This window comes from Pholcus phalangioides, unplaced genomic scaffold, assembly GCF_987345545.1.
Source record: "Pholcus phalangioides strain wild (caught in Gottingen) unplaced genomic scaffold, Ppha-v1.0 ptg000014l_1, whole genome shotgun sequence".
Classification (NCBI taxonomy): domain Eukaryota; kingdom Metazoa; phylum Arthropoda; class Arachnida; order Araneae; family Pholcidae; genus Pholcus; species Pholcus phalangioides.
This window is the reverse complement of record NW_028301607.1, coordinates 2,296,684-2,307,454: the sequence shown is the minus strand read 5'-3', so window position 1 is coordinate 2,307,454 and position 10,771 is coordinate 2,296,684. Positions and strand designations below refer to the sequence as shown.

Genomic DNA, 10,771 nt, shown 5'->3' with positions numbered 1-10,771 from the left:
TGTATGTAGGTTTTTGTCTTACACGTGAAATAAATACATGAACAAAAGTGTAGACGCAGTTAACTGAAAATAATTAACTAATAATTATTAATTAATTAATTAATTAATTAATTAATATTATTAATAATAATTAACCGCTGGAAAACCGCCAATTCTGCAACTCTGATTTGGATTGGCTGTAACAAAACACTGTAATGAGGAATTTGGGAGTGCAAAAAAAACTTCCCAGTTTTCGTGACCGAGGATGAATTTACGAAGATTTATTCTGAATTTTCTGATCAAATTTCATGTAATCTTTAATAAAAGTTATTTTTCACAAGACAAATATTGCAAAATTGTTTGAAAAATTTATTTTAAATTAAGTTACTCATCTTTCTATTTAAATTCTTATTTCCATAAATTAAAAGAAAACAAAGATTTATATATTTGAAAATTGCTTATGGAAGTTCGAATATATGTTATATTATTATTATTAAAATATTTTTTTTGTAATTTATTATGTGTTCTTATTTTTTATAAATTTTCATTGTTCTTATTCTTCATTACGATTGGCTTATAGAAAGCGAATTTTTTTTACTGCCTGTCACATGAGTAAACAACCAATGAAAAAAACGCTCTTATTTGATTTTGCTTAAATATATTTGTGCTATGAATTTTGATTGGATCATCAGACGCGCTCACGCTTGTCAGTGCTATTTCATTTTTTGTTGTTTATTATATGAAAGGCTGCAGGAGAGAGAGAAAGAGTAAGGACTGGGGGGTCTTTGTATATTGTGTATGGCGTTTTGTATGGTGTTTAAAACCCATGGCGCCTTGTTTACATTTGTTAATTAGTTATGATGCTTTCATGCGGGATCAGTAAAGTAAGGGATTGTCTAATTACAGTTGTAAACCTGTGAGTAGTTTACAGCTTCGAGAATGCGAACCCGTTCCAGAACCAGTAATTTGATGTACAGGGTAAAAGATCTTTGTTATTTTTTCCTTTCTTTCATTTTTCCCAAATCTCTTCTAAATACAGAAATTTGTTTGTTTTCCATTAGAAATGTTTGGATTTCGAAAAAAAAAAAAATCTTTTCTTTAAAAGCTTCTCTTTCCGAATCGAAATGATTCGGATTTATTATTATTGATTGGAAAGTAAGGTCTAAAAAACATAGAGAAAAAAAAAAAAATGAAATCCATGTTGATCAATCTAGTTTTTTTTTTGTATATAGGTTTAAAAATATTCACTTCCCTAAATATATAATTTTCCCTCCCTCAAGATTTTAATATTTGTGATGAAAAGTTGATCTCATGATCTCCGAAGAAGTTCTGCAATGATGGTGAAGAAAGTTGGTAAATATTAGGTTGACTCGGAAGTTCGGCAATGGTTGTGAATGAGGTTGTTTTGTTGTTATGTGATGACCGAGGTAAATCATCCCGGGAAAGTTCTCCATGAGAAGCATGGGCATAGTGGTTTTAGATTTGTGGGTGCTCAGTTTGGGCTTTATCCTTGAAATTCTGGGCAAGCGTAGATCTACGGGGTTGATGGAATATCCTATAAACACCATCATGGGTGCAGATCGGCCGAAAGCATGCACATACACACACGCAAGTGATTTCAGTGGAGCGGAACAACCTTTGAGCATGGAGATTACACTAGAGCGGCGTGACTAGGAGAGCATCAGATCATTGGGAAAAAGTCACCGGCAGCATATGTAGAAGGACACCAACAAGAGCAGACGACTGTGATGATGATGAATGTCCGACACAGCCATTATCATACCACTGCACAGGTGAGATTCAAGAAGGATTATAGTTGTATAGCATCACAGATTATTGCACCGATCGGGCAAATGAAAAACTCCCCAAGGAGCAGTTGGTGAACTACATAATTTGGAACGATGGGAACAGGCAGAGTGAGAGACCATCGCTGGCTGGATATATTTATACTTATAAAAAAACACTAGTGGCACATGGCTCTACTCTGACCCCCCAAAGCATAATGTGCCAAAATGTGCGACGTACGTCGCAGAACAACCAGTGCTGTTACAGAACAATCTGGAAGAATTTTAAGAATAGTGTAGAAAAACGCTATTATGTATATGCAAATTTTTACCACAGAACATTTTCAGTCAGCTGAGGGTTCGTTGCAGAACATCGCAAATCATTCTGCTTTGGGGACTCTGACTACAGACCCCCCTTTCAAAAAGTATTTAATCAAAAATCAATAAAAAATGTTTAGATCTGGTTTACATAATCGTTCACAAAAACTGATAATTTTAAACTTAAAAATTATTCTGGCAAAGTTGAAACTGTGAGTCGATCAGTATTGTTGTTGTAGTCTATGGTGAATGAGACAGCAGGCATGCAGGGCCAGTTCTGGGCATTTTTCAAGTGCAATTGAATAATATTTTGGTAATAAAAAAGTTTTAGTTGGCGCCCTTAAAAAAAATCAGCCTCCCCGTCAGTTATCATCTCTCTGCTAATTATATAAAGCACAATTGACTGGATTAAGTGACTGAAATATTGCACCCATTTCTAGTTTTGTAGTCACTCCCCCAATATTCGTTTCAGGTATTGCAAGCACTCAAAATTTTTTTAGATCTATCAGTTTCACCTTAATATACAGTAAAACCTGTCGTAAGTCGGACACCTATGGCTCCATTAAAATTTGTCCAACTTAGAGAGGTGTCCAAGATGTAGAGGTATCATGTTGTGTAAACATTCTGTAGTATAGGATTATGGTTGGTCCCATTCAAAACTGTCCAGTGTAGGTGTCAAGGATAAAGAGGTGTCCAAACTGACAAGTTTTACTGCATTAGAAAATACTACTGTGAGATGGTAATTCTCTCCATCAAGAGAGACCTTACTTTCCAATTGTTTTATACAAATGTTTATTGGTATGATACAAAAAAAAACCCCGCATGGAAAGAGAAATGCATGAATGCATGGCATGAATGAATCGTCAAAAGCATGCTCACCAGCCTCATGCATGCCTTACCTTATCCTACAAAACTGTCGCATTCACTATTTTGTCATTTATTTGTGATGAGACTCTTAATCTCGCCATTAATTCCACCATATCCTTGTTGCAGTTATATTTTACCCTCGCCATATGTGCTTGGCAGGTTTTGTTTTTTTAGAGATAAATTCTGAAAAAAAGAGAAGCTTAAAATGCTTATGTGGAAAACCTATTAAGCATATTCTAGGAGATTGGCTGCCATAGCTGTAGAGGTATGATTTATGCATATTAAGCATGACAAAAAAAAGAAATAGTTTGCTTATATTTTTTCCATGAGTTCTATTGATTGAAACTTGAGTGAAATCATTAAAAAATCTTTAATCAGCTTTGAGTGATAGTAAATTTCAAAGATTTACCAATACAAAGATTATTTTGATGTAATGCTCTGGCTAAGATTTCATATGCTGGGGTTGCACCAAATTTGGCAATTTCCAATTCTGCCAAAGTCTTTTCTTCTTGGTGACCTAGTTTTTTTGCTCGCCCAACATCTGCAACATTGTGGAAATCAAGATGGCTGGGGGAAAAAAAAGAAATCTGGCACCCCTTTTGGCAAGCTAGAACATCGTGAGGAGGAAATCTAGAACAATGAAGAAAATATTGGCTACAGGATTCACAATGACCCATCACATTTGGGATTCGATTTCCTATTCTGGCAAATCCAATGCCAGCTGGGTTTCTTGGCGCAATCGCTGTTTGAAACCATGTTAGTGGCACATTTCGGACGAGTAATTTTCAAATATATTTTCATATATTTTTTGCAGGTATCACGCCGAATTCTGTCAAAAACTGACTTCTCAGACTAGACTTTTTTGTAGCTTAGAATAGAATGCTCATCTATGTATAAAAAAAATTGAAATACTTTCAAGCAAAAGATACATGATGACAAGTAGGGCTTCTGCTCAATAAATTTCAATAATGACGAATAATGAAACTTAAGATGCTGGTGAAAATAAGAAATGAAATTGGCACAAAAAAAATAGATAAAGGTAGCATGTTAGCTTTCAAAAACGTTACTGTCACCAATGAAAAATTTTGAGAGCTACAGTGCCAAGGTGACCAGTTGGCAACATAAAATAAACGTCAAATTTGGTGCAACGCCACTTATGGAATCTTAGCCAATGTTCTTTTTTTTTTCTGTAACGTCATTGAAAAACAGAACTCTGTGTTATACATGCATAGCTGCCAAGTCTCAAAATTTCTCATCCTGGGGTTCCCAAACTGTACTCCACCAAAGATTTCTTGGTGCTCCATCAAGAGATTGGAGAATAAATGATTTTTTTTTCAGAGCATTTCGAAACTTTATATTTATTCCAGGTTAAAACTATCTTCTTTTCCCACCAACGAAAGCCGGTGCTAGTTTCAATATCATAAAATGTATTGGGGGGGGGGGACAAGCATTTTAGGTTACGTGCTTTAAATTAAACTACATTTATCCAACCAGCGGGTGAAAAATGTCCGGGGGGGGGGGTTATTTCTTCTAGGGTTGGGGTAGGGACGCAGCTAGATGCTTGGTCACCCGGGCAAGCATGCATTTTAAAACCCATTGTAACATTGAAGGAGAGGTTTCAGAATGAAATTTGCGCCCCCCCCCTTGGGTCCAGCGCCCGGGGGACGAGACCCGTCTGCTCCCCCTAGTTCCGACCCTGGTTGGGGGTTCATGTGTGAAGCTAATTCTGTACCATACAAAATCATTGAATCATGATGAAATTGTACGATTTCAATTTAGCACACAGTATCATAGTTTTGTATGGGTTCCACCATATTTTCAGGTGCCCGCCAGCTTGATTCAGTTGAGAAAGGAGAAAATAGTATGAAATGGCTAGTCCCAAAATTCCGATGATGGCAATTCACTGTGTTTTTCCTGCAGCCCATACGGTGAAGTGTGCATTGCTTGGTCCATATACAGACTATATCCCACTGCATTCCTTATTCACCTGGGCTGTAATGTTATTTGAAAATATTTGACCTCAATAACAACATACAAACTTGTTGAGCCGTTGAATTCGACACTATGAGTTATTTTATCAAATTACTTTAGTTTTCTGTATTCAAGATGTTTTTGTTGAAATTGTGGCATATGGTTAAGACATACATATTGAAACAGAATGTTAGTTATACACAGTTAGTTATATACATATTAGTTGTACACAGGATTTCTGGCATCCTTGTAAACATTGGTGCTCCGCCATGAACTTTTCTCCTGAAAAAGTCCTCAGTGACTCAAAAAGCTTGGGAATCACTACTCTCTCTCATCTCTTTGACTCCATGAAAATTCTTGTATGCCCGAAAGTTTCACCATAATTCCAAAAAAAAAATTTCCATAATTCTTTTCTGTGTATATTTGTTTCTATACAGAATTTGGATCTGTGTGAAAATCTTCCTAATTCTCATTCTGTAACATTGGCAGCTATGTGAATGTATTTTTTCTTAATGTCATAAAACTTCAGTGATTTATTGTATTTGATGTGTATAACGCAATGGTATAATTTGCTAACAATTGTTTTTTTCTAATTCAAAATCGGCTGATTGACACAATGTTCTATTAAAAAATGGCTTTTCACAGTAATTGGAGCAGAAAAAAAGCATAGAATGAATACAGTTAAAATATGAAAACACATTCTGCATTTCATAGACATTGATATGTATAATTTATTATAAATTTAATTATATGTTTCAGATTTCTGGCTTTTTACAAGTACCTAAGCTTTTTTAAAAAAAATGAGGCAGAACTTTTTTTTTTTTCAAATTCAAATTTCCTTTATTTAAGATTTTTAAACACAGTTACAAAACATTTAGGGGCTAAGCAAGCTTGTGAGCCCACAAAACAATATCCGATACATATCTGTCAGCATAAATGATAAGGAGAGAAAAAAAGAAAGAAAAAAACACACATACATGTAACACCAAGAAATAAGTGGCAACAAGAATGGAATTGATAAACAAAAAAATTTGGCATTTAGCAGCGTATGCAAGATAAAAGAAGATTACATTACAGTATCAAACAGATAATTTAAATCTTCTTGAGTAAACAACCAAGATTTTAAATTGATAAAAAAAAAAAGATGTACATGAAGATTGTTCTTTTATTAACTGAGGAAATAAATTAAATATTTTGGGAGCTAAATAAAGGAAAAATTTTTGGAAACGAGTTTTATTTGCCCTTGGTACCTGTATAGTATGACGTCTAAATTACATTCCAGACTTATGTAATTTCAGATTGAGATGGCCACTTCTTTTATAAAACATTTTTAAACTTTTATAAACGTACAGATGTTGCAGGAGTAGCTTTAATTGATTGAAAAGTGAAAATGTATGCGTGAGTCTATTTTTACTCAGAATGATACGGATAAAGTACGAATGAAAGACTTTTATATGAATGAAGCTTTTAGTCTTCCTGGGTTAACCTTTTTTCGTTACATTTAACATGCTAAAATCATCCAGTGATTGTTTTCAAGTTCTTTTATATCTTTGGAATTCTGATGTAAATTGCAAAAAATATAGTAAAACCCCTCTTAACGGTCACCTGCGGTATTATGGGTATGTGTACACCACCTATTAATCATACCAAATAAAAATGTTCTGGCAAAAAGGCCTATTTAAATAATAGATATGATCACGGACACCATTTTCATCATTCATTCTATTGGACCAAAACCCCTGTTCGGACATGTAATTTTTTGTCAGAATTATGCTCACTGGATAGCAGCACAAGTAAATGTATTTGGTCAATTTTATAGTTACTATGAAGTATATATGAAATTTCGGCTAGAAGTTTGTTAATGTTTGGCAACTCTGATGCTAGATTGGGATCTAAAATCATGTGTTGCTGGTTGTACTCATATATTTTACACATTATTTCATGCTTTTCAATATGAACAGCTCTAGTAATAATCACTCTTTATCACTAAGAGAAAAAATTAATGTCATCAAATTCAGGGATTTATGATGGTATTGGTTGAAGATTATACTTCTAGAGATGATAATGTGAGAATATAGAGGATTATATCCTGGAAATATCATCAGACTTTTAACTAGGTTGGGGGGGGGGGGGCAACCAGGGCTCCGAGCTAAATATCCATCCACAAAAATTTCCACTTCTTTTACATGATGATAAAAAAAAAAAATTTCAAGTGGGCCCTAAGAAAAAGTCTGTCCCGTGGCCCCGAGAAGGCATGCTATGGCCCTGTTTAACATTGTTTAAAATTTAGAAATGCCAGAGTCATCTGAAGAAGATGGTTATATGGAACATGTAGAGCAGGGACGGGCATAAGTATTTTGCGGCTTGGTGCAAAAACAGCTTTGTGACCCCCTCTAAAACAGGTTTTTCCATTTTTCCAGTGTCCGTGAGAAGGGTGGCAATTAGGAAAGAAAATTTACTCTTGCCAGGGGCTAGTATATATATTTTGGCAGCCCCCATTATTTTAAATTGGAAAATGAGTAAACCCAGTTCCCTTCCTGGTCCAACCACTAGATTCACCTGCCCTCCCCTAGTTGCAGCCCTGTCCAAAGCACCTTGGCACCAGCCAGGGATACATTGGCACCCAAGAATGACTACCAAACTACTACAGTAGAACCTTGATAAGTGATAACTCGACTACTTATATATAAGTTATATATAACTAGACAATAATTATTCTCATGGTTAGCATAGTACTAAATTCAATGGGGAGAAACTTTTGAACTTGACACAAGATAGCTAAATCCCATTCAAGTTGACTACTATTCCTGATATGTTATTATAACTAATTTTCTAAATTTCTTGTGGATTGGCCTGTTAATACATTTTCTGAAATTTCTCTCGTATATTTCATCAATTCTTCGTTTCATTGGTTTTTGTCGTTTGTTGGTCAAAAATATTTGTCATACCTTGGTCTTTTTTCATTTTTACGAGCCTGGAAACTGGACCTGTGGACTATGAAAGTCACAGATAAGCATGGGTGATATCTGAAAATTTTGAGCGAGAGGCTTCAAAAAGCTAAAAAAATTGGTTTTTTAAAATCAAAATTTCCAAGTTAAAAAATTAAAGTCATTCTAATTTTTTGCAACTGCACTGCTCATTCGCAAATAGCAGATATTTAGATGTACACTTATGCTTCTTTCACCATAATTCCAGATTATTCAGAAACTTTTCGTAGAAAATTGCAGATAATTAAAAACAATTAATTTATAGTGGATAGAATGGAATTGTTTAGCTGTATATATAAGTACATGGCATAAATGATGATTAAAAATTGGGAGGGAGAGATCAAATTAAACCTTGCTAACTTGACATCTGCTTAAGTTGACATGCTCATCGATATTTTTGGGGTGTCAAGTTATCGAGGTGTACAATATTTTACATTAATAACCATTCAGCAATAAATTTTGACTATAGTACCCGCTGATTATTTTAGGGCTTTCTTCAATTTGTAGGAGGATTGAAAAAGTCACAAACCATTATAAAGGCATAACCTATTATACTAAACAACAACAATGACATAATACTAGCAGCATTAAAGAAGTGACAAACCATTGTAAAGGCATATACATGTCCAAAACGCATTGCTAGGGAAACCACTGTAACCAAAGTAAACTTTCCGAAAGTGATTGTTGAGGCTCAGGAACCATTGTGTGTCGACTTTGCTTTTGCCCATTTCGGGCATTTTGCCAGCTCTGACAAACTTTTAAAGTAGTCTATATCGCTCAAGTCGGGTCCCGTTTGGTATGTATGTAAAATTTGACGACGGTCGATCTAAAATTGTAGATTTGTATGGAGAACGTACAGACACACAGACAGAAAATAAATTTTATATATATACAGATCATAATATATATTAAAGGCGACGGCAATGAGAAGATGTAAATTGCATTTTTAAAAACATAAACATTTATTTACACACGGACAAGTTATACGCGACATCCATTCTCTACGACAAAATACAATCAACTGACAAACGTTCGAAAACTCTCTGGCAATCTGTTGCCAGGTTACCATCCGTCACAAGGCGAAAAAGTTACAATGGGAAAACGTGACATAGTGATGTCACAGAGCATCATTTATGATCGGTCACCACAATATTAATATATATATATATATCAAACTAGAAAAAATACCCAGCGCTGCCCTGGTTCTCTTCAATTTCTGGCAGGATTGAAAAAGTGACAAACCATTATAAAAGAATAAACTATAATACTGGCAAGAATAAAAAATAAATGACAAACCATTGTAAAGGCATGTGAATGTCTGAAACGCCTTGTTAGGGAACCACGGTAACCAAAGTAAACATCCTGAAAGTGACTGTTGGGGGCCCAGGAACCTTTGTTGCTCGATGGTTTTTTGCCCATTTTGGGTATTTGCGCCACTCTGACGAACTTGTAAAGTAGCCTACGGTTCAATCCCGGCCCTGTTTGGTATATATGCAAAATTTGGTGACGATTGGTCTAAAACTGTAGATTTGTATAAAGAACAGACATATTTTCACATTTATATATAAGATATCAGAGATACCATAGTCATACCAATTTAAGCTGATAAATGGTTACCCAAGATTTACAATAATGAAGTTATAGGATGTAAAGTTGACTTGGAAAATCAAAAATTGCATGGTGATGGATGGATATCAATAATGAATAAATTCTGTGTGTTATCAAACTGTTTGATAAAGTCATTCATGTTGATACTATCTACACATCTGGCTCATCACATGCTAGAAATTTATTTAGCAAATTTGGTTTTTAGTTCAGTCAAGTCTATATCAGAATATCTAAATATACTTGTAGCATACTTTGTTACATCAGTTTTAACCAAATCTTCGGCTAGCAGGTTTAAAATAAGTAATACCAATATGTAAGTCCCGAAAAGCCAAGCTCTTCATCCAGAGTCTTTCTGGAAGAAACCATATACTTTCAGTATTGTCTGTAACAAAACTTGGTATTTTACATTTGAAATTTTCTTCTGTTGACTTCACTGAACTAAAAACCAATTTTGCTAAATAATTTTCTAGCATGTGATGAGCCAGATGTGTTGATAGTGCCCTTATTTTAAACCTGCTAGCCGAAGATTTGGTTAAAACTGATGTAACAAAGTATATTTAGTATATTTATACAAGTATATTTAGATATTTCTGCAATCATCTCTCGAAAGCATGGTATCATGGGTAAAGTGGAAGTGCATTGGTCTTCCTGTGGAACATGGGTTCCCAACCTTTTTCAGTTCGCTTACCCCTAGCTGGCAAAGTTCTTTTCCATGTAACCGACCCTGAATCCTCCAGGCATCTCCTTCCCCCAATCTGTTTCACCCAATGCAGATTCCAAAAACTTTTCTAAAAAATGTATATGTTGAATCAAATTAAATGGTCTATTTTTCATTATAAAGTTTTTCATTTTTGAAGTAAGCAAACAAATTAACACGAAGATTGGAAAAAATATATATATATTTGGGACTGTATTGAATTACATAGTTTTGAAAAATTAAGGCTCGAAAGAGAATAAATACAAACTCAAATCCGGAGCTGCATTCAATTTGCTTCCATATTTATTTTTCAAATAAGTATACAAAGAAAAAGCCCCTTTCAACAAGCTCTGTGCTAACAAACGGCAACAAAAACATTATGGTTTCTTTAGAAGGTTCAGTGTAACGAACTTTTTAGTGGTGAGCCAGTGATAAAGCCGGTTCAAAATACTCTTCTTTGAAAGGATTAGATATCCACCGATCACTCATTTCCAACTCTGAAAAATAATTTTCAAACAAGGATTTTTTAATCCTTCCAAGTGATTGACTGTGAAATTTAG

At 34.6% G+C, this 10,771-nt stretch overlaps 1 protein-coding gene across 2 annotated transcripts in view; it reads left to right on the top strand.

The window, feature by feature from the left end:
- The first annotated feature begins 713 nt into the window (after positions 1–713).
- Positions 714–10,771, top strand: part of LOC149077918 (ATPase family AAA domain-containing protein 2-like) — a 44,136-nt gene continuing 34,078 nt past the window's right edge. The window contains exons 1-2 of one of the 2 annotated variants that reach the window (XM_089241519.1): positions 730–957; positions 3,108–3,213. Coding sequence is in view for 1 of the 2 variants with exons in the window: in XM_089241518.1 (XP_089097644.1) it covers positions 919–957 (39 nt within the window). In the remaining variant the exon portion in view is untranslated. Of the gene's footprint in view, positions 958–3,107; positions 3,214–10,771 lie in introns of both variants that reach the window. The other variant, XM_089241518.1, reaches the window with a different exon arrangement.